Source organism: Vulpes lagopus, chromosome 24 (genome assembly GCF_018345385.1).
Source record: "Vulpes lagopus strain Blue_001 chromosome 24, ASM1834538v1, whole genome shotgun sequence".
In the NCBI taxonomy this organism is placed as follows: domain Eukaryota; kingdom Metazoa; phylum Chordata; class Mammalia; order Carnivora; family Canidae; genus Vulpes; species Vulpes lagopus.
This window is the reverse complement of record NC_054847.1, coordinates 57,819,206-57,844,332: the sequence shown is the minus strand read 5'-3', so window position 1 is coordinate 57,844,332 and position 25,127 is coordinate 57,819,206. Positions and strand designations below refer to the sequence as shown.

At 44.9% G+C, this 25,127-nt stretch overlaps 1 protein-coding gene and 1 pseudogene across 3 annotated transcripts in view; one reads left to right on the top strand and one right to left on the bottom strand.

Annotated features, from left to right (window-relative positions):
* The window catches only part of ATP9B (ATPase phospholipid transporting 9B (putative)), a 240,173-nt gene extending 219,648 nt beyond the window's left edge, over positions 1-20,525 (bottom strand). For all 3 annotated transcript variants that reach the window (XM_041739641.1, XM_041739643.1, XM_041739642.1), the window contains exon 1: positions 20,359-20,525. In XM_041739641.1, coding sequence (XP_041595575.1) covers positions 20,359-20,474 — 116 coding nt within the window. In that variant the 5' untranslated portion in view covers positions 20,475-20,525. The remainder of the gene's footprint in view (positions 1-20,358) is intronic.
* Positions 20,526-24,367: 3,842 nt separating this feature from the next.
* LOC121482153 lies at positions 24,368-24,824 on the top strand (annotated as a pseudogene).
* The last annotated feature ends 303 nt before the right edge of the window (positions 24,825-25,127 follow it).

The window sequence follows — 25,127 nt, the reverse complement described above, 5'->3', positions numbered from 1 at the left end:
AATAATATAAATACCTGAAGTATAATGGCATATGGTGTTAAAAGATTAGAAGTAAAAAGATGGAAAAAGATACAACACAAACACTCTTTCAAAGGAAGAAAAGTAGCTATTATGATATGAAACAAAGAAGACATCAAAAAAATTTTAAATGGAAGAACTGCCCAAGATAAAGGACATTATATGATAAAAGATCAAATCACACATAAGTTCTAGCAATCGTAAATTGCATAGGTGCAGACACCTATCACTAGTTTCAAAATACACGAAGTACAAAGTACAAAATATGTAAGTAAAAGGAGAAAGAAGCAAATCCACAACACTGCCTGAAGACTTGGTAAGTCTTCTGTCTGTAACTGACAGAACAAACAATATCAGAAAGGACATAAAGACATGAGCAACGCTGTCAACCAATGTACCCTGGCTGGCATTTACAAAGCACTCTACCCTGCACAGAACAGAACTTGATGTTCTCTCAAGTGCTCAATGAATACTCATCCCCACGGACCACATCCTGGGCCATAACACAAACTAAAACATTCAATAGAACTGAAATCAGACAAAGTATGTTCTCTCACCATTAAAGAATTTCTTTTAAAAATCAGTAACAGAAAGATATCTGGAAAATCCACTACTATCTGGTGGGGAGAGGGCACAAAAGCAGTTTGGGAACAGAACAGTATGATGCTGGAGAACCATCCACAGAGTCCTCACAACTGCAAATGGAAACTTATAAACTGTAAAAGTTCTAGAGATCACCACCTTAACCTAGAACTCACCACAGGACAACCTGACGTCTGCCTGCTGGTGTGATACACAATAAGAGGCAGAGCCAGCATTCTTGCTAACACATGTATATATTTACGGTATTTACTCAATCTCCAGAGTAGTAGTTCTCAAAGTACATTCCCCAGACCATCAGCATCACCTGAGAATGGGTTAGAAATAGAAATTCTTGGACACACCCCAAAAAATGAAACTTCTGGAAGTAGTCACCAGGTGGGGGTCAAGAGCCCTCACACTCTGCTATTTACAGATTTTTTTCAGATTTTATTTATTTGAGAGAGAGAGTGAGCATGAGCAGGGAGGAGGAACAGAAAGAGAAGCAGACTCCCTGCTGAGCAGGGAGCCCCGATATGGGACTCCATTCCAGGATCCTGGGATCATGACCTGAGTCATGATCAGCCACCGGGGGTCCGCACTCTGCTATTTGAGAAGCACTGTTCTGGGGCTAATTTTCACAAGACAGTAAGTGCAGGAAATAAACAGCACTACCCAAGTCCAGGACGATCTAATCCAGATATGGGACACAGTTCAAACCACCAATCTGGACTCAAAAAATGCCACATCATTGGGAGAAAGAAAATCACTGCAAAGATTTCTCCAAATTTAAAGAAATTAAAAAGATAAAACCAAATGAAATAGTGGAACCTTGATTAGAACTCTGATTGAAAAAAAAAAGGCTATAAAAGACATTTTTTAAAATGTTCTAGAAGGTCAGAGTGGTGATGGCTGTACAACCCTGGCATACCAAATGCCACTGAATTGTGCACTTTAAGCTGGGGTGAATAGATACGTTGTGTATTTCACAATTTGGGAAAAAAATACAAAAGGAGACAAGTGAATAGAGCTATAGATGCCATATGAGGTATTACCGTTAATTCTCTTGGCTGGGACAACAAGCAACGTGCCTTAAGAATCATGCTTCCCATGGGGAAACCCTTGCCAAAGGTCCCACCTGAAAAGCACTGAAGATCTGGTAAGCACAGAGACAAGGGCAATAAGGCACAAGGTTACCAGCTGCTGAATATATGTAAATTACAAGAACATTCTTTTGATGTTTCTGTATGTTTGAAATACCTCATAATAGCAAGTGAGGGAAACGTATCCAAGCAGAAAAAAATTTAAGACCCAAAGCGATGTCCTCTGTTGTTTCTTGAATCCACGTTTCTTTTTTCCTGCCAAGACCTGTTGTCATCTGGACACTGTCATCTGTATCTGTACTCATCATTATGATCTTCCTTCTCTAGATGGCTTGTGACTGGCCAACATTTTGAAAATGAAGGCCTTAAGAGTATGACAATGGTGAGTGCTACCCCAGATAATCAGGAATATCCAACAACAGAATTATTTCCATTCCACTCTAAATGTTATTGAACTATATCTTCTGTGGTACACAGCAAGTGCTAAATGTATATAAAAATATATACAATATACAGTATGTAACAGGCTTTCTATTTTTTAGTAGTCCTTTGGGGAAACTGCAGATGTGGGTGTTCACACACCTGCGTGTGTGAGGGCATATGCATGTGCAGGCAGGCAGTGATGGTGCCAGGCAGTACTTTGCCTACTAGGAGTCTGTGAAAAGGTCGAAGGCAAGATTCAAGAAACCTTTACCTTCTTGAACCAGGAGCCTAGGTGTCAAGAATCCAAACACAAGTGTAATTCAATGATGGGAAAAATTTCCTTGAACAATAAAGCCAAGGCTGACTTGCTACCTAAGCTTCTTTTAACATCTTTTTAACATGTGGTAACTCAAAAATAATCCAGCAAGTGGATGACTAAGTTACAGGTTACTGAATTATCCCCTACTGTTGGATAGAGAGGATGACCTTTATAACTTCCCACTAAATAATGTTTCAGTGGAAATATCTGTACACAGAACTTTCTCCATATTTTTACATGAATTCTTTCAAAGATTCTCAGTGCTGTAATTGTTCTATAAAGTCATAAGCTCTAAAACACTTGAAATAGTGCTAACTGCAAATGTAAACTCCCACCACTATGAGTGCTATGAATAACACCCAGCAGTTTTACCCTACCCTCATCAGATGGGAGCTGAACACATGCAACCCTTCACTTAAGTAAGGGGAGCAGAGTAGCATCTTACCGTCACTGGCACTGATTCACACGGGGTCTTATGCTACTGCTTACAAACTATGGCTGAGGCTGCTCCCCATGCTAGAGAAAGTTCAGTTTAGCTGGGCATACTTGGGGCATGTGCCCTGTGGCAGCCCTGGAACTAGTACCCTCTTCCTGGCTCACACTGAGCAGCCTCCTTACAGGTTAAGATTTCACTGGCCCAGGAACTCAAGGTGCCTCTTCAGCAAACGTCACCAGGACTATGACTGCTTTCGTTAGTGATGTGCTCACAAAAAAAGATAGGTTCCCAGTGTCCGTTCTAATGTATTTTTGCCCATAAACCCTGTTATTTTCAGTGAGTATTTCTACCACATACAAGGTTTTGCAGGGATGTATATACCACATAACAACAGAAATGGTGCTATCTTTATACAAGAGAGTCCATCTCTTCCACATTTGATTTGTAATACGAGCAAAGAGGACTGTAAGCTACAACCACATGGAAGCGGAGTCTCTGCCAGGGCCTACAGAAGCAGAAGCAGCATGTTGATAACCTGATTTCAGCCCTGTGAGACCATACGGTTCTGAACTACAGAACTGGAAAATAATAAATTTCTTTTAAGCCATACATTTATGATAATTTTACAACACCAACAGGACATTAATACAATTGCACAGCAACTAATGACATGATTTTGTTTTCTTTGTATTATGAGTCAATTCGACAACCCTGCTTCCTGCTACCCAGGTCTCATCTTTCCTCCCTTACGTGAGACAGCTCTCAGCTAAGACTGGATGCTAAGTAGAAGACACTGGTGCTCTACTCACAGAGGATGTAACTGTGCTCACAGCCACACTGGGGCTCTCCCAGGCACTCCAGCGCTTCAGCGCAGTGACAGGCACTGAGAGAAACTGACACTCAGCATATGACAAATACGGGGACTACTTGCCCTTACACCGTAGAGAATCAGCCTAAGTAGATGGAAGTGGATCCTCAGCAACCACTAACCACCAAAACAATTCTCCTCCTCCTAAGATAATTCAATAGATAAAACAAAAACCACAAGATCTCTGTAAAGACCAAGGAAGACCACCTCTCAAAATCATTACATGAACAAAGGCTCTGCAAGCCATCTGGCTGAGCTGGGTACCTACACTCAGTCCACTAGATGCTGAGCACCAACACCTGCCTACACTGAAAACATGACGGTCAGCAACAGATGCAGTCTTTAACTCACGGGGCTTGGACTCATTCATCAGGAAATCTAAAATGGCAGCAGTGGCAACTGGCAGACAGTTACCTAGCCCTGGGTGGGTGCCGACTGAGCCCCAGGCTGCAGGGCCGCATCCAAGTGAAGGGACAGGGTGTGCGTGGAATGGGTGCGGCACACAGGAAGGTAGGAGGGCATGGCTAAGGAAGGACTGCTAGCCACCCAAGCTAAGCCGCAACTGTCCGTAGGAATTCTGAAACTAGAGTTGGGACACAGCAGGTAGCCTGCTTCAAGATAACTACAGCTATTAACTCCTATAAGAAGAGCTACTGGAGGGACACCTGGGTGGCTCAGTGGCTGAGCATCTGCCTTTGGCTAGGGGTGTGATCCCGGAGTCCTGGGATCGAGTCCCACATCGGGCTTCCTGCATGGGGCCTGCTTCTCTCTCTGCCTCCCTCTCTCTCTGGGTCTGTCATGAATAAATAAAATCTTAAAAAAAAAAAAAGAAGAAGAAGAAGAAGAGCTACTGGAGGTCTACACCATTACGCAGACCACAGAGCTCAAAACAGGACTCTTCTGGAAGAGAAGACAGAGACAGATGCATATGTAAAAGGATAAGAAAACATTTCCTATAAAGATGGAAGCTTACATACATGATCTACCTTCAATACCAAAAACACTGCTTTAAAAAAAAAAAGATTTTTTATTTATTTATGAGAGACAGAGACAGAGAGAGAGAGAGAGGCAGAGACACAGGCAGAGGGAGAAGCAGGCTCCATGCAGGGAGCCCGACGTGGGACTCGATCCCAGGTCTCCAGGATCATGCCCTGAGCTGAAGGCAGGTGCTAAACTGCTGAGCCACCCAGGCTGCTCTACTTTTTTTTTTTTTTTTTTTTTAAGCTGAAACCTACATGGGATCCCTGGGTGGCTCAGGGGTTTGGCGCCTGCCTTCGGCCCGGGGTGTGATCCTGGGGACCCAGGATCGAGTCCCATGTTGGGCTCCCTGCGTGGAGCCTGCTTCTCTCACTGTCTGTATCTCTGCCTCTCACTCTCTGTCTCATGAATAAATACATAAAATCTTTAAAAAGATAAATAAAGCTGAAACCTACAGAACAGAAAACAAGAGATGATAACGAAATGTAGAGAGCTAGAAAGGAGACGGATGGATGGTAAATAAGCAGGTCCAAGAAAGGAGACATGTCAGCACAGCAGTGGGGAAGCGGAACCTCGGGACCAGCTGGTGTCACAAGGGCGTCTCTGAAGTGGGCGTGGAGGGAGGAAGAGTAGGAAGAAACATCTAGATTCTGGGTTGACCCCTCCCTGCTACAGATCACAGGACATGTATCCCCTGGGGGAGGGAGGGCAGGAGAGAAAGAAAGCAGAGGGCGAGGCCAAGGGAAGGACAGTGAATGTGCAAGCCTGCACGGCCTCCCTTCCCTGCCTCCCAGATAGGAATTCAGTGTTGAGAGAAGGAAGGTCAGAAGCCAGAGGCCAGAGTTTCTGAAACAGTCAGGCATGAATCTAAGCACTTCATAAACATTCTATTAATTCTGTTTTATTTTAGACAATTAACAAAGAAAGTTTTTTTCTGTTTTTAAGATTTTATTTATTTATTCATGACGGGGGGGGGGGGGGGGGGGGACAGATACAGGCAGAGGGAGAAGCAGGCTCCATGCAGGGAGCCTGACTTGGGACTCAATCCAAGGTCTCCAGGATCACACCCTGGGCTGAAGGCAGCACTAAACCACTGAGTCACCTGAGCTGGCTGGAAAGTTTTACTATAAAAAAGAAAAATAGCATTAGATGCCCAAGACAAATGTGGTCCATCTTTATAATGTGACATCAATCAGCTTTAAAAAAAGAAGGAAATGTGATGTGTGCTACAGCTCGAAGCTTGAGAACACGACGCTCAGTGGGGCCAGAAACAAGAAGACAAACCGTGATGGTCTCCAGCTCCGTGCGATGATGAGGACAGTCAACTCCACATACAGATCCGGAGAGGGCTGGGGACTGGGAGGGGGATGGCAAGGCGTTCCATGGGAGCAGAGTTTGGGTTCAGAAGACCCAAGGGACCGTGGGGACGACGGCACAACAGTGTCAGTGTGCTTACTGCCCCCCACCCTCAAGGAGACGTGGTCAAGATGCTAAGTTTTATGTTGTGTCTGACAGAATTTTCTTAAAAAGAAACAATTTCAGGATCCCTAGGTGGCTCAGCGGTTTGGCACCTGCCTTCCACCCAGGGCGTGATCCTGGAGTCCTGGGATAGAGTCGCACATCGGGCTCCCTGCATGAAGCCTGCTTCTCCCTCTGCCTGTGTCTCTACCTCTCTCTCTCTGTGTCTCTCATGAATAAATAAATTAAAATCTTTAGGAAGGAAGGAAGGAAGGAAGGAAGGAAGGAAGGAAGGAAGGAAGGAAGGAAGGAAGGAAGGAGAAAGAAAAAGAAAAAGAAAAAGAAAAAGAAAAAGAAAAAGAAAAAGAAAAAGAAAAAGAAAAAGAAAAAGAAAAAGAAAAAGAAAGAAAGAAAGAAAGACAGACAATTTCTGTAAATATTACTGACTGCTCCACAGCAGCCAAGTAACCCCTGAAGGATGGCTATTTCCTCAGCATTACCCACATCTCCCACAGGCCACGCTGGGCCATACCCCCCAGGTCAGCCTGAACTGTGCCCGAGGCCTGCCCTCCGGGTCCTGGCGCTGCCACAATTAACGCGCTAACGGTGGCACAGTCACCTGGAAAACCAGATCTTCATACACTCGGCACACTCGGGCAGAAGTCTGATCCCTGGGGGAGCTGGTGTGTGGGTGAGATCAGACAGCAGACACTAGGAGAAAGAACCTGAGGAGACAGTGCCTCGAAATGGGGGCTGGGGGATGCAGAGCCTGCTACAGCCGGGCACCCCCCTCAGAGCAAAGGAGACACTGGGAGAAATGTCACAGCGCGTGACAAGAAAACAACATCTCATGAACAGTCCTTACAAATACAATTTTTATAAAGCAAACATGATGGAATGACGGAAGAGCAAAGATAATCCATGACGAAGGGAACTACAGCTGCATGCACAGCATCACGCACGGCCTCGTCAGGGACGCCAGCCTGGGAACCCACCACCGAGGGGCTGCCCCGAGCCAGCGCCCACCAGGGCAGCGGGGTGGCGGGGATGGGGCAGGAGGCCCACAGAGCCCTGGGACCGCCAGCGCCAACACAGAGTGGGTGGGCTGCATGCAGAGGGAGACAGGCAGCGGAGGCCCCGGCAAAGGTGTGAGGCCAGAGGCAGCTGGGTCTCAAGAAGAGACAGAGGCACAGAAGGTCTGGGAAGACCCGGAGGGGCTGAGGGGAAGCCAGCCAGCTGGAGCGGGCGAGCCCCGGAGGCAGCTGAGGAGGCTGCCGAGTGGGGCCCGAGGGCAGGGCAGCCAGTGGAAGGACTCTCACTAATTCTCAGAGGAAAGGGAAGTCACTGGAAGGTTTTAAAGCTAGGAATCATTTTTGTTTTCAAAAGAACTTTTACCACATGCAAATTAAAACAACTGAAAAAAGGAATTCTTAACAGTTAGCATTCTTAACAGTCTTGGATAAGTGGGCACTCGTAATGGCTTGTAACAGTGTGGGAACAACTTTTCCGGAGAACGGCTTTTGAAAATGCTTCGAAAGTCCTTTTTTTTGGTCATGTGAGTAAACTTTCACCACAGGTTCTAATTATCCCATGCAAACACAAATATTTGAAAACATGAAGAATGTATACAAGATGAATCTACAAAGACGACCACTGCTGACTGTGCTGTGCTGCACAGGAGTCCGCCCAAAAAGGCACAGACTGTGATACCAATGATTTAGTCTCGGTCACACGTGTCTGACGACTGCACCGTCGCTGACAGCAGTGACCACAAGGAGAGGAGCGGCGGCCCCGGCCCTTGCTGCCGCGCTAGCCCCCAGGGCTCACTTATTCCAGGGACCGCTGACACCAGCACATAACACCCCCACAATAAGGGACTCATCATTTTAGACGCTCAGGCAAAGGGTCCTCTCATCTATGAAGTAGGAGGCCGAAAACAGAGTCAGTAGGTTTCCTCAGAAAAATTCCCTTTTTCTAATTCTGTGCATAAAATCATTTCTTTTAAAAGTCATCTACAAAATGAATATTTATACAAAATGCAATTAAAATTCAAAATGCCACTTAAATGTATTATAATATAGTATACAAAATGAGATTTTTAGTCTTCTTCATTAAGTTCTTTCCGCGACTGTATTGCATTTTAGCAAAAGTCACAATCTTATCAAGTTTAATGCTAGAAAAGTAGTAAAAAGCATCTGAAAGAAAATGAACATAAGCAACATCATGTTTAGTAACCTCCACTTCAGAGATGGAGCCTTTGAACTGGCAAGCAATTTATTCCATTTCCAAAGCAATTTTCCTATTGTATTGAAAATTTTACCTCAGTATTTAAAAACAATAAGATGATGAATAATGGATTTTTTCAGAGACAGGATAAGCAGAAAATCTTAAGTGTCTTTGTTGCCTAGTGTCATACACACTTAATTGGTTTGTCACTCAAGAAAAATCAACGTTTCCAGCAATTAAGTATAATTCTGGAAACATATTTTTAAAACGAATAAAAACAATGTGAACAAAGACGACAGAACAGATGATACCAAACCCAAGAGTACTGCCACGCTAAGAAATGGAGACAGCTCTCTTGCTGCTGCCAAAGGTTTAGAAAAATTAGGAACTTTCAACAAAACACTCAAGTACTAGAAGGTGCATAATTTACGTGTATCTAAGTAAAAGTAAAAGTAGGTCAATACAATAACTAGCTTAAACTCACATTAAGTATCTAACAGCCTTATTGTTTCCATTTTGATGAGGAACATTTCTGAGAAGGCAACTGATATAGTAAAGGGAGAAACCATTTAAAATATGCCTACAGCTTAAACTTTCTTTAAGAAAAATAAACACTGCCTCCTTTTGCCTGCATGTTAGTAAAGTAGAAAAACAAAGCAACAAAGTGCTATAAAGAAATGTGTATGTTTCCTTCATCAAATACTGCTTCCAAGTTCAAGTGTGTCACTGATGAGTCATTAATAAGCAGCAGAACCGGGGATCCCTGGGTGGCTCAGCGGTTTAGCACCTGCCTTCAGCCCAGGACATGTGATCCTGGAGTCCCGGGATCGAGTCCCACATTGGGCTCCCTGCATGCAGCCAGTTTCTCCCTCTGCCTATGTCTCTGCCTCTCTCTCTCTCTCTCTCTCTCTCTCTGTCTCTCATGAATAAAAAAAATCTTAAAAAAGAAAAAAGCAGAACTGTGTAACTACTGGGAAATCGGGACTCTTCCTTTCCTACAGCAGCAGAGGAGATAAACAGCAGAATAGGGATCCCTGGGTGGCGCAGCGGTTTGGCGCCTGCCTTTGGCCCAGGGCGCGATCCTGGAGACCCAGGATCGAATCCCACGTCGGGCTCCTGGTGCATGGAGCCTGCTTCTCCCTCTGCCTGTGTCTCTGCCTCTCTCTCTCTCTCTTTCTCTCCCTGTGTGACTATCATAAAAAAAAAAAAAAAAAAAAAAAACAGAATAGTCTAAAAAGAAAAGAAAAGAAAAGAAAAAAAGAAGAAGAAAAAAAAAAAAGTAAAGGAACAGTGCCTGAAAAGCATGCCTTGACCTTAGCAATAAAAACAAGCAAGAAGGGCCAGAACCAGTCAGCCCCTCACACCCAGAGATGCCCCCACACGAACCATGTACACAGTAACCTCGGAGCCGCTGACTCCTCTTCCAAGATGTTCTGTCAGAAACCTCAGTACCAATTTCTTTTTTTTATTTATTTATTTATTTATTTATTTATTTATTTATTTATTTATTTATTTATTTATGATAGTCACAGAGAGAGAGAGAAAGGCAGAGACACAGGCAGAGGGAGAAGCAGGCTCCATGCACCTGGAGCCCGATGTGGGATTCGATCCCAGGTCTCCAGGATCGCGCCCCGGGCCAAAGGCAAGCGCCAAACCACTGCGCCACCCAGGGATCCCCCAATTTCTTGACATAAGAAATTACACCAATACTACATATAAATTGAAATAAACTTCTAAATGAGAATTAATGGTACAAGATCTAATATTATATAAATGCCAATCCAGAAATTTGAAGATAAGTGGGCCAAACAGCTCAGGACACATACTCCACCCAGTTCCCTAAAACCGTGATGTTCACAATCACCAAATCTATCTTCATCCTAATACTGTCAGTTGTAGAAAATGAAGTAAAACATTTCTATTCTGGCAGGTTTAAAGAATTTCACAAACTTAACTACAGATCCTCAAAAACATATCTCTGATTCCAAGGAATCCTGGGCCTGGGCACTTTGATAAATGCCATCTTAAGAATCATTCCGTACCTGGAAAAACCTTTTCAGTTGTGAATCATCACAGAAAAGAAGAAGTTTCATCTTTATGACCAGTAAGGTATTTTTTAGATCATCATCACAGTTGTAAAATTTTTAAGACTCAGGGAAAATTGTATATAGATACTTAGAATGAGAAAACCAGCATTAAAAAAATTTGTTTTGCCTCTATCAAGAAACACACTAATATTTTAGAGATAATCAGACAATAGCCATCTGTTCTCAGCATGAATCTCTTTTCAAACACTAAAGTTTAACTATTATAATACTGCAAATGGCTCTAGGCAGGGCCAAAAGCCATACTGCAATGAGAAGAAAAGAAAAGGTACTAACAGACATGGATAAACAAAATATGTCCAGGTTCATTCATTCCTCCCTCAACTGTGAAGATAATTTGAATGACATAGGTACCATTTAAAAGTCAGAAATGAAAAATATCAAATTAACAAATATCTTACTTCTACTCAACTATACACAATGCAAGAAGAAAAGCAATGCCTCACATTAGTTTATAGAAAGGATTTTAACAAGTAATTACATTCTTACCGAACTGTTAAATACTATGTGTGGGACACAGTATTTCACTCACCTAATAACTTCTAAAATAAATAAATAAATAAAATCACCAGCCTCCCCCATTGCTAAAATACAAGAACATCCTCCTGTATTAACCACACTCACATCGTATCTAATTCAGCCCATTGAAATTTTCATAATACAAACCCAATGATGAAAAATTTTATACAAGTTGTAACAATTTACAATCCCTATATTTTAAGTATATTGTGTACTAAACTGGTATGATTATAATGAAATAAAAATAATTTCACCCCAAGGAAAACCTGAGAATCTTTAAAATACATTACTATAATTCATTATACATTATAAGCGCAAAATGACATTTTTATATGGTCAAGGAAAAAGCCTTTTAAAGCTCACAAAGCAGGGCAGCCCGGGTGGCTCAGCGGTTTAGCACCGTCTTCAGGCCAGGGTGAGATCTTGGAGATCCAGGATTGAGTCCCACAGTCAGGCTCCCTGCATGGAGCCTGCTTCTCCCTCTGCCTGTGTCTCTGCCTCTCTGTGTGTGTATCTCATGAATAAATAAATAAAATCTTAAAAATAAATAAATAAAGCTCACAAAGCAAGAAAAGCCCATATCAAAGCTGTTTTTCTAACAACTAATTAGCTTTCAATAGTCAATGTGAAGGAAAAAGACCTTGTAACATAAACTTTTGTCCTTGGAAATACAAGACTGTATTTACATTGTTTATATTTAATCTATTTTTTAGCTGCATTCTAATGTATAACATACATTTCCCAAAACAGAAATACTAGAAAAGCCTAATTTTGATATAAAACCTTACAGTTCTGAACTCTGAAATTAAAGAGATCTGTTAAAAGCCAAAAATACACTTAAAAACAGCTTTATCAAGTACATCTGACTGCAATAAGAACACTTATGGAGATGAGGTGGAGGTGGTAATAACAGGGCGCCAGGTCTCTTTCAGAGGTGAAGAAAACCCTCCAACACTGACTGTGGTGATGGCTACACTTTCCTGTGAATACGGCAAAACATTGAATTTTACACTCTAAATGGGAGACCTGTATGGTATGTGAACTATATCCAAAGAGTTGTTAGTGAATGAAAAAATAAATAAGAGTAACTTTAAAATAAAATGAGGAAAGACAAAAACAGAACAAAGGTAAATGACTCCTTCCTGCCAGTTCCAGAGCAACACTGACTGGATGCCCCACCCCCACCAACAAAGCTATAATCCTGGAGAGGACACAGGGAAAGGTGAAGAGGAGGAGGCATACTAGGAAGGACCTCGGACTCCAGAGGTCACACAACAGTGAATTCCCAACGTGCTCCTTCTGCCTCATTTACCCCAAATTATGTACTAGAGAGTCAGCAGCCAGAAAAAAGCCAAGGGCACAAACCAAAGAGAGCCCCAAGAACAGTCTGTCCCTCCTGCCCATCCCCACCACTGTCACAGGAACCCAGAGGTAAAGGGTCTCAAGGCCATACAGCAGGCAGCCACGGGCTGCAATAAACAGGCATTCCTCCATCTTCAGACAAGGGGACATGAGCAGAGCTCCAGGGGCACCACAGACCCCATCTCTGCCCTGTGGTAATGGGGCACCCTCTTCTCCCAGGGGTCAAAAGGAACCTGGCTTTCACCCCATCTGGCAGTAACAAGGCAGCATCACTTCATCCCAACTCCCTGGTCCCCAGTCCCAGTGGTGTCAGAGGAGGCCTGATAAAACAGAAGATTTGAACTAAGTCTAGAGCTCACAGCATAATACTCAAAATGTCCAGGATACAATCAAAAAGTACTCATTATACCACAAGCCAAGAAATATCTCCTTCTGAAGGAAAGATAATCAACAGATGCCAACATCAAAGAGATGCATATGTTGAAATGTGATAAAGACTCTAAAACATTCATCATAAAAATGTGTCAATGGGCAATTACAAACATACTTGAAGAAAATGAAAACAAAAAACCAGCTATTTCAGCAAAGAAGGCTAATACAAAGAAGAATCAAATGGAAATTCTACAACTGAAAAATACATTAGCAGAGATTTGGAAACTTGATAGGGTTCAGAGGCAGAAAAAACAAAGGAAAAGTCAATGAACTTGAAGAGTGAACATAAGAAACCATCCAATCTGGACAGAAAATGGACTTAAAACAAATGAGCAGAAACTCAGGACCGTAAGAGACACACAAAAAGATCTCAGAAGGTGTCTCCTGGGACAGTATTAGAAGAGATGAAAGTGGATAGGGCTTGAAAATTATTTAGACAAATAATGGCTGAAAACTTCTAACTAGATGAAAGATATAAACTTGCAGATTCAATATGCTATGTGAACCCTAAACAGTATAAACCCAAAGAAATCTATGCCAAGACCCATAATAAACTACTGAGAACTAAAGACAAGAGAAAAGCTTGGAAGTAATGAAAAATGACATCATAGCCAAAGGAAAAAATAAAACATTCAAAGAACATCAGATTTCTCATCAGAAATCATGGAGGCCAGAAAGAAGGAATATAACATTTTCCAAGTGCTAAAATAGAAAAAGAACTGTCAACCTCAAATTGTATATCTGGTGAAATTACCCTTCAGGAATGAAGGAAAAATAAGACCTCCTAAGATGAAAGAAAACTAAGAAAATTTATTTTCAGCAGACCTACACTAAAAGAATAGCAAGGAATTCTTAGAACAGAAATAATACAGTAAGAAATTCAGGAACTTCTGGAAATAAGAGAACAACAGAAACAGGGAAAAAAACATGGATCAATACAACAGGCATTTCTTCTCCTTTTCAGTTTTCTAGGTTATGTTTGAAAGAGACCAAAATTATAACACTGTCTGATCTATAGTTCTAGTCAGATATAAGAGAAATATTTACATACTTTTACATATGCAAATTTACACATAACTTTACAAGAGAAATACTTCATCAGTAGGGATCAGTACAGGGATGTAAAGAGGTAAGGACTCCTCACTTTATTAACACTTATAAAATATCAACACCAGAATACTGTGATGAGTCACATACATATAATGTAACACCTGGAACTGCCACTAAATAAGAGATACAAAGAGACACAGTGGGAAAACACCACTGTTAAATCAAAATGGAATTCTAAAAAATGTTCAAGTAACCCAGAGAAAAACAGGAAAAAGAAAACAAAGAAACAAAAAACATGGCAATCAAAACAAAAATGGCAGATATAAGCTCTAACTTGTCAATCATTATACCAAACTTAAATGTTCTAAACATATAATCATAAGACAGAGATTGGCAGAGTTGATAAAAAACATAAGCCAACTATAAGCTGACTATAAGAAACTCACCTCAAATATAAGTAGGCTGAAAGTAAAAGGATGGAAAATTATATGCCAGGCAAACATTAATCAAAAGAAAGCCTGAGTGGCTATATATAAGTGTCAGAAAAAGCCAAGCCCAGAGCAAAAATATTAATAGAGACAGACAGAAATTATTTAATAATAAAAGTGTCAGCCTATCAAAACAGAATAATCCCAAACATGTCTGCACCAAATGACAGACTAGCAAAACATGTGAAGTAAAAACTGATAAAACTAAAAGGAAAAATAGACAAATGCACAATTGAAGTTAGAGACTTCTAACAACCAAACCACTCTCAACAACCAAGAGAACAACCACACCATAAACTAGCAAGAATAACTAAAAGGGGGCAGCCCTGGCGGTGCAGCAGTTTGGCGCCACCTGCGGCCCAGGGTATGATCCTGGAGACCCGGGATCTGGATCCGGTCCCATGTCGGGCTCTCTGCATGGAGCCTGCTTCTCCCTCTGCCTGTGTCTCTGCCTCTCTCTCTGTATGTCTTTCATAAATAAATAAATAAATAAATAACCTTAAAAAAAAAAAAAAAAAAAAAACAGGATCTAGTCAACGTTCCAGAATATTTCATCCAACGAAAACACAATACACTTTCTTTTGGGCCCTAGAATTCTTACCAATAAAGACCATATTCTTGGTCACAAAACTAATCACCAAAATGAAAATAAATGAAATAACATGAAGCATGCTCTTTAACCATAAAGAAATCATACTAGAAGTTGGTAACAGAAAAGTAGCAGTAAATTTTCTATACATGCTCCTAAATAAGCCATGGAACAAAAAGCAAGTCTCAAAGTAAAACAAAATGCAAAAATTTGTGGGACACAGATAAATCAGTGCCAAAAGGGAAATTTACACCACAAACCACGCTTTTTAACCATGCTGATGTTAAAAAGAGGAAAAGTCTCCAATCAATCAATAGTCTAAACTCCTACCCTAAGAAACAAGAATTGAAAGACAAAAATAAATCTAAAGCAAACAAAAAGGAGGAAAAAATAAAGCACAGAAATTAATGAAATTGAAAACAGAAAACTATAGGAAAAAAATGTAAAATAAAAGTGACTTTAAAATACCAAACTGATCAACAAAGAGTGAAGGCACAAACCACCAGTATCTAAATGAAACTTCAAAAAGACAGTAAGAGAATACTACAAACAACTCTACACACATAAATAGGTCAACTTTCCTGAAAAGGATCAATTCCTCAAGAGCACAATCATAACTCATACAATATGAAATAGCTCATTTGAAGAGCCTAGTTAACTATGAAAGAAACTGAGTTTGTAAATTGAAACAGCAAAAAAAGAAATCTCTAGGTCCAGATGGTTTCACTGGAAAATTCTACCAAACACTTAAAGAAGTTAACACCGACTCTATTCACTGTCTTCCAGAAAGCAGGAGACAAGGGAACTCTTCCCATGTCATCTCATGAAGCCAGGTATTGTGGTAAAAGCTGACAGTCACTGTCATTCTTTTCATGGAAAATAAGTATTTACAGTCAAGTGCAATCTGTGCTGAGGGGAACAGGGATCTTTAGGAGCCAAACAGCATCTAATTCTGTCCTAGCTGGCATTGAGATCATGGAAAGCTTCAAAAGAAAAGTAATTTTAGGCACACCTGGATGGCTCAGTAGGTTAAGCATCTGCCTTCAGCTCAGGTCATGATCCCAGGTCCTAGAATTGAGCACCATGTCAGGCTCTGCATTTCCCTCTGCCTCTGCTGTTCCCCCTGCTTGTTCTCTCTCTTTCTCTCTCTCCCGCTAATAAATAAACATCATTAAAAAGAAAGAAAAGAAAAAAAGTAATTTTAGGTGTTGACAGAGTCAGGAATATAACCACTGAAATATGGACATTTTAACTACCAGAAGAAACAGCTAGAAGAATCCAAAATAAATGCCTCTGGGGTCCGAGGCTGGGGTAAGAAGGAAGGAATAAGCAGAGTATAGAGCCACAGTATCTTCTTGTAAGCCTTTTACCATATGTTACTATGATAAAATACGATCAAATTTCACAAAATAATGTTAAAGCACATTCCAGGCAAGAACAATCTCTCCCTGCTCCTCTTACCTAAGTCCAACTATAAACTTTGGAAATAAATGAAGAGCCAAGCAAAGGAGAGCTCTGGAAGGTGGTAAGAAGGCAGCAGGTAAGAGGCAGAGGGTTGGGCTGGCCAACAGGCACGTGCAGAGCAGGTACAACCAGGACCTATGACTGAAGAAACGACACAGTGGCAGGACATCCTACATGCCCTCACCCTACAGAAGGAAGGAGACAGGCCTGGCATTCCCAACCTAGCAAGAAAGGGCAGCCCAGAAAGATCATTCCTCCCCTGGAAGGAGCGAGAGTCCACCACTGCTAGCAAGAGAGATCAACAAATGCCGTGGGTATCCTTCCCCACAGACCTAAAGTCTCCCCTGTCCCATCAGGGCACACTGGTGCATCTGAGCGACACCAGTTTGAGGAACCCTGCCACAACAAGAGGTTAGAGCCTCAGAAAGCCCCTGTGTCCCCATGGTCCTGAGATGCCCCTCTCTCACGAGGAGGGCAGCCAGGCAGCACCAACAAGTACAATCCTACTTCAGAAGCAGCCAGTCCAGGAATACACTTCTATTTAGGGCCTGAACTCCCCTCCTCTGCCACCAGACACCAGAGCAGAAGGGGCACCAGCAAGAGGGACTCGGCCACAGTGGTGCTGAGACTCCTCCCCTAGCCAGACACACACAACAGCCAGCAGGCACGTGCGGAGCAGGTACAACCACAACACTGCCCATCAACAGGCCTTTTCATCACATAGACTAACCACTCCTTCTCATACCAAGAGGCACTGGGCCTGGGGAAGTCCCCCCCTTCCTCTCAGCAGTATAAGCGAATACAAGTACGTCCCAGCATACACATAAACCAAGCACACCAAAACTCTGAGCACAAAGTTAAACTGTCACTGGAATCACAGCCCACACATGTAGGCCAGGATCTATAGGCTAAATCTAAACAGGGTGATCACCTGCTAAAGTAAAAGATATAAACAGAACCCACATTCTCCAACCAGAATAGACAAAATGTCCAGGATAAAACAAAAAATCACCAGTCATACCAAGAACCAGAAGAGTAACAGTGTGAGTTAGAAAAGAAGATCAAAAGACACCAAAACTTGGGACACCTGGGTGGCCCAGTGGCTGAACGTCTGCCTTTGGCTCAGAACGTAACCCCGGGGTCCTGGGATCGAGTCCCACATCAGGTTCCCCGCAGAGAGCCTGCTTCTCCCTCTGCCTCTCTCTCTCTGTCTCTCATGAATAAATAAATAAAATCTTAAAACACACACACACAACTTAGAATTAACTCAGATCTGGGAATTATGTGACAATCACTTTAAGCAGCAAACATAAAAATGCTTCAACAACCAATTACAAACTCTCTTAAAACAGAAAAAGTATAAAACTGACAAATATACTAGTGAAAATAAAACACTACTGCGTGGGATCAATAGAAGAGTGAAGATGACAAAGGGCAGAATTAGGGAATTTGAGAAAAAATCAATACAATTCACACAATCTTCATACAAACAAAAGAAACTAGGGGGTAAAAGCCTAAGAGAGTCAAGTAACACTAGCAAAAGATCCAACATTTCTATCATCCCAGTACCAGCAGGAGAAATAGAAGACGGTGAAGACCAGAGTACTTGAAGAAACTCCCTCACTTTGTTGAAACAAAACCCAACAGATGAGAAAAGCTTACTAAATACCAACTAAGATAAACTGAAAGAAATCCACACCAAGATACATCACCATCAAACCTGCAAAAATGAGAGACAAAGACTTGAAAGCAGTCAGAGAAAATGGCACATTACCCACAGGGGCACAGCAACTCCAGCAGCAGTGAGCTTCTCATCAGAAATCATGAAGGCTAGATGGACGTGTAACAAGTTTTCAAGGCTAACAAGAGAACTGTCAACCAGGAATTCTAGAGCCAATAAATCCATCATCCTTCAGGAAGAAAGAAATAAAAACATTCTAAGAAGAAATTTCAAGACTGGTTACAGGAAGCACTTCAAATAGAAAGGAATGGAGAAAAACAAGAATCCTGGAGTACTAGGAAGGAAGAATACCAGAAAGAGTAAATTAAAACCATGGGTACATACAATGGACTAATCTATAATCATGAGCTTTATAAACCACATTTGATGATTCAAACAAGAAGTGTAATACCATCTGATATTCAAGACATGCTATTCAAAGCGTAGGGGGAGAAGACGGGTAAAGGCCCAAAATGCAAATAATGTTTACACACTCTAGGGCACAGCCTAAAATCCCAATCCCAACACCCCCTGGTAATAAATCACATAGGTATACTAGAGCACATACTACAACTATACAACCATCCGCACTCAAAAATACTGTAGCAATATCCAAAAAGGAAAGTTGAAATTATCTAAAGGAATGCAAGTGAAACAGAAGAGGAATGAGAATCAGAAAAAAACAGGAAATAATAAAATAGCACCTACACTCTAACGTTGCAATAATTAACTTAAACGTAAAGAGTCGAAATGTACCAGTGCAGAGACTGACAGAGTGCATAATGGAAAACCAGGATCCAACAAAGAAACTCATTGCAAATTCAGCTTAGATGGGTTGAAAGAGAACATCAAGTAAACGTTAATCCACAATAAAGCAGATTTCAGAGCAAAGAAAATGACCAGAGACAAAGAAGAACGTTTTGTAATATGAGACAATCCACCAGAAGACATAAGGATGCATAATGTGTCCGTACCAAATGACAGAACCTCAAAATACCTGGAGCAAAAACTGAGATGCAAAACGTGAAATAAGTAGCATATTTCCAAATAACGATCTAAAATCAAGCACTCAGAGAATCACTAACACAATTACTAAATAGGTAACACCAGGGAGAGAAAGAGAAAGGGTACTTGTGGCCGAACGCTAGACACAGGCACCTTGCTAGGTTCTCCTGTAACCCTTCACCATCCTGCAGGAAAAAAACACTATCCCCCCATCTTACGTCCAGGAAACGGGGTTAGTAAGCAAATGAGCCGAGATTCAATCGAGCTCTAAGACATGACAATACAGACTTTCGGGCTCTGTGTTTCAGTTTCTCAAAAGGCCCAGAACATTACTCTAAAACTCAAATCCTGAAGCAACTGGCTATCGAAAAACGTAGTTTTTTTTCCTCTTCTGCAGTAAAAGTCAACTGCTTCCTGACTTGAGCTCGGGCGGCGATCTCAGGACGAGATCAGGCGGCCAGGCGGGGCCCCAACGGGGCCCCTGAAGATTCTCCCCCCGCCCCGGCATCTGCCCCTCCCAGTCCCCCATCTCATTCAAGTAAGTCAACCTTTTTAAAAAGTTAATTGCTTCTACGATTCACCTGGAATAAAGTTTCGATCAACCGTAGAAGGCAGTATTCCCCCTCTTTATAACTTTTTCTAGGAACTACCGTCTATAAAATGCAGCATTCCTGTTGGGCGAGGAAGGCGTGGAACGTGAGCTGAACCCAAGGAGAGGACGAGACCTCCACCGCGGGTTTCAGGCGGACGACTGAGCCCTGGCACCCCCCGACAACTCAACCTTCTACAGTTCCGTTTCCCTTGCTAAAAGCAAAAACTTTGGTCGACAAAAAATACTGTGAGCACACGACGAAGTGACAGTGCGTGGCGGGCACGCTCACGGTTCCCGTGCCCTCCGCGGGTCACAGCCGTGTCCGCCCAGGCCGTGGGCAGTGGCGCACCTCCCGCGCCCGTCCCACGGCGCCCCGGACCCGACACAGCTGCGGGCGGCCCCGCCGGGCCCGGACACGCCGTCGCGGAGCCGGTCCCGCGGCGGGGACGCTCCCGGAGCCCAGGCGCGCCGGGGTCGGAAGCGTCTGCGCGCGGACACACCCGCTGGCCGGGGACCCAGGGGTCCGGCGATCCGGGCACGGCCCCCGCCCCGGCAGGGCCCCCACCCGCACACGGCGCGGGGGGACGGGCGCCGCGGGCGGAGGGAGGTCGGCCCCGTCGTTACCTGCTGGGCCGCTCGGCCCCCGGCCCGAGCCCCGCCGCGCTGTAGTAGGCCGCACGTTTGCGGTTGGCCGCGGCCGCCGCGCTGCGAACCGGGTAGAGAGGGATCTGGTCCGCCATGTTCCGGCCGCAACCTTTCCGCCCCTCCCCGCCCCACCTCAACTCGCTGCCTTTCCCCGCCCGCTCAGCTCGGCGCCAGCCCGGCCGAGGCGCCGCCCCCGAGCGTCGGGGCCCGAGCGCGTCACTGCGCGTCGGGGCCTGATGACGACAGCGTGCGGCCAAAGGAGGGCGCGGAAAGCGCCGGCGTTCGAAGCGGAGGCGGGCCCAATGACGTCACCGCGCGGCGCCGGCGCGAGCGGAGGCGGTGTCGCTCCGAGGCTCCCCCCGCCCCCCCGCGCGCCCGGGCCGGAAGGCGTCAGCGCGTGGCCTGCGCGCGCGCGAAGGCGGGGTCTCCCGGCAGCCCCGCCCCCGGCGCTGGGCGAGTGCGCCTGCGTGTGCGGCGCGCGCGGCCGGTGTTTCTGGCCTGCGGGGCGGCTGTGCGTCCCGAGGCCGCGGGGGCTTCCCGGCGTGTGGGTGCGTCTGGCTTTGTCCCCCACGTACGGAGGAAAGTTCCCCTCCGTGGCCCCGAATTCCGGGGAGCTCCCAGCCCTTGAGCCGTTCAAGGTCGGCATATTCACCCGTAGCTTGGGGCTGTGCCCGGGACTCTTCCCGCCTCGCCCGAGGTCCCGCACGGGTGTGGCCCCGAGGCTTTCCTGACACAGCAGGTGCCTGGGCACCCTGGGGCCGGGGGCCGGGGGCCGGGGGCCGGGGGCCGGGGGGAGCCGAGGCCCTCCCCCAGCGGGGTGTGGCCGCCTGCGCAACCCCTGCCTCTCCCTGCGTCCCACCGCGCACTCCTCTCGTGGGTCCCCGAACTGCTGCGCACCCCGACAGGCAGCGCCAGACTTGCCCTGCTCCCTGGCTGCAGCAGCCTTTATTGGTTTAGTCTTGGAGGCAGTTTTGTCTTAGACAGTTTGAGGTATTTATTTCAGTGAATTCATTTTTTTATTCTGAAGATTTCTCGTCAGTCTTTGTCCTATCCTATTCTTAGTTCATTTCTACCTGTTTTGTTTCTTGCTTGAAGTCAAGGAGAAGAAAACGTCCTGATTTTTGATTTGTGGATTGTTTTTCTTAGCACCGGATCTCTTCAGATGTCTTGGAGTCTGGGTTTGTGGGCACATTCTCAGTGCTCAGGAGATGCCGCCCCGGTGCCAACCTCCTTCGCCCGGAACCGGGCCCCACACGGCCCGTCCGCACTCCCAGTAGCAGGGACACCACGTCGGATCCGGGGTCTGCAGGCGGTGGATTCACTCCGGGCTTGGGCTTGGGTCGACGTATTCACGCTCTGAGTCTTCCACCCTGTTAACCCCTAAGCAGCCGTCAGCAACAGGGCTTCTCTGGCGGTTCAGGTGGGCCTCCTGCATGGGGCGGAGCCCCAGGGGGAGCCCGTCACCGGCCCCCACGGCCAGGGCGGCGGCGCAGAGGCCACAGCCAACTGGAGCCACACCCATCTCTGTTTCTGGTCCGGTCACTTTGGTGTTTTCAAGCGCTGCTGTGTCTTTTTGTTTCCTGCTTCCCTAATTTACACATCCGTTGTATGACTATGTGTTTGCAGCAATACGTTCAACATAAACTTCTAGATTCTAGACTTATCTTAACTAAATATTTTCATGTATTACTTTCCCAACTTAAAAACTTGTTTGTGGGACACATGCGGGGGTTCAGTTGGTGAAGCGTCTGCCTTCGGCTCAGGCCATGATCTTAGGGTCCTGGGATGGAGCCCCACATCAGGCTTCGTGGTCACCCAGGAGTCTGCTTCTCCCTCTGCCTGCTAATCCCCCTGCTTGTGTGTGCGCTCGCGCTCTCTCTGTCTCTCTCTCTGTCTCTCTCTCACACACACACACACACACACAAACTTATTTGTTAAAAAGATAATATTCTTAAGTAGTTGCTCCAACTTTCTGGTGCCATTTTGCTACTTCACTGCACCTTATGTGGCTTGAATACACAGGCTACTCTATGGACATCACTGTCAGAGTGACCTTTGCTTGCAAAATGAACATGGGCTCATTCTCTCCCTTAGACTCCCTGCAGCAGCTGATGCTATGACCCAGCTCCTCACCTCTTTCAGCTGCTGACATTGTTATACCAAGTGCTCAACCGCACCCCACAGCAGACACAGTTACCGCCAGGTAGACAACTACACCTTACAATGGACGGGGTTACCTCTGGCTAGATAACTAGAACCCATAGTGGGTGGGGTGATAACGAGACAAATCCTCTGCCTCTCCTCCTTCATGAACTCACTCTTTGCTGGATATTTCTCTTTCACAGCCTACCCGCTTTAAGTAAAATCCCCTCGAATCTGTTTTCCAAATCCTGACCTCACTTGGCTCCTTTTCCCATTGCTGATTTAGTTTAGGTTAGCCAAGATTCTTCATTCCCATTTTGTGCCCAGGTGAGCCATAGGTACGTTGGGATACAGCTTAGACCGAGTGTCTTCCTTGCAGCAGGTGGCTCCTGGGCCAGGAGGCGCATCTGCAAACTGCTGCTGTAACTCGGGACACAGTGGCATCTGTGTGTGACCTGAGCAGGAGCTAGCTGGCCTGCGGCAGCACTCCACTAAAGAGCGCTTAGCTGAGGAACTGCTTACAGATGTATGGGTGGGAATAAAAACCCCAGAAGTTTGGTGACCTTCCTGTGATGGCTGGAGTGGAAACCATTATCCCCTGCAGGCTCCAAGAGATAGGAAGAGGAACTGGAACCAGGCGGAGCCCAGGAGCCAGACCCCCCAGAGGGGCTGAGGGTGTAGAGCAGGGGTCAGCACACTGCTCACAGGTGAAATCTACCTCCCACCATTTGGTAAAGATAGTTTGTTTAGACATGACCACTGCTATTTTATCAGCGTATTATCTAGGGCTACTTTCCAGCTGCAAGGATGGAATTACAGAGGCCCTTGTCTCGCCAATACCTGGGGGCGTGGGGGGGCGGGGAGCAGGTGCACAGTGTTTCTATGGGGACATCACTCCCTAGCGCCACCGCGGAAGGAATCCTGAGAGAGGGCATAATGACAGGTGACCAGAGGGGAATGGAGTGACAGAGGATACTTGATTCACTTTCAGGAAGGCATGGAATGAGTTTTTAAAGCAGGAACGGATGGAAGAAGGAACAAACAAGTAAGGTAGAGTTACACCTGAAGGTCAGTTTACCTACATAGGTGTAAGCATACTGGCTGCAGCGGTAGAAAGTCACGTCAGTAGGACCGGAAACTGTATCCGAGGATATGGCCGAGGTCTAAGAGGCCTCATCCGGAGAAGCGGGAAGTGAGAGGATAGAAGTTACAGACCATGCAATCACCGGCCGTAGTCACAGCCCTCGGAGGGGGTCTGTGAGTGTCCCTACCTCGCGCAGACGGGTCACAGTGGTCTGCTAGCACCACCAAAACTAGAACCCAGGCCCCAAAGGCCATGTTGTTTGCCTCTTGACCAGAGTGGCCCGCTGAGCTTTAGAAAGAGAATGCTGGCAGCCAGAACTTGGACATGTGGGAAAGGAGGCTGGCATGGCGTTTCTTGTCCTTGAGGCTCACCAGCCACCTGAAGACTGGGACCATGTACTTTGTTCGGCTGACTGTATTCTATTTATTAGATGTCAGTTAGTGAAATTACACATTTGTTTGAATATTTTTGCCAGTAGAGAAGCAAATAATTTCTGTTCAGGTAGAAAATATAACAACAAAGCATATAGCTTTTTGTCCTTTAGATATTAACCACTTTTATGTCTAACTCAGCAGCCTTAACCAGACATCAATGAATTCCAGGTCCTGAAAAACTCTCTGAGGCTGTCTTAAGGTCTTACTTGGATCTTCTGCATGATTCCTAAGTTGATGAAAGTTGATGAAATTTTGGCACATGCTCAGTATGTATCTACACGAGAGCTACTTTATCGCTTCAAAAATTATTCTCTTCCTGGTCTCCATCATGGGCCAGGATGGAGGTGAAAGGGAGAACCCCCTATGGAAACATCGCCTCCGCAAGCTCTGCCTCCATGTCCATGTGGGGGACCCCGTGGACAGACTGGCTCCGACTGGAGGCCAGAATCCTGTGTGCTAGGTAGGCCGTCAGGAGAAATGAAAAGGTTGCTGTCCACGGCACAGTCTATGGGGCCAAGGAAGAAGAAATCTCAGAGGAAGGTCTAAAGTGTGAGTTAAGAAAAAAATAACGTCTCCAATACTGGAAACTTTGGCTTTGGGATCCAGGAGCTGATCTATCTGGGATCCCACGTGACCCGAGCATTGGTATATGCAGTGCTGGGTGGGCCAGGTTTCAGCATCGCAGATGGGAAGCACAAGACCGGCTGCAAACACAGAATCAGCAAAGAGGAGGCCACGTGTGGGTCCAGCAGGTGTGTGACGGGATCATCCTCCCTGGAAAATAAATTCCCATGTCTATCCAAACAGCTAATAAAAACTTTCTGGTAAAATGTTTCTCTAAAAAAGTGTACTTCGGCGAAAAGGAAGATTTTCAAATGTCAAAGAGCAGCTTCGTTATGTATTATTTAAATGGATGACCATGGTACCATATCATGGAATTTAAATGTCATTCAATACATTTTACAAAGTGATGTCACAAGGCACCTGGCGGGGGGGGAGGGGATCAATCTGTTGAACATCTGACTCTTGATTTCAGCTCAGGTCATGGTCTCAGGGTCGTGGGTTCGAGCCCTGCATCAGGCTCCCTG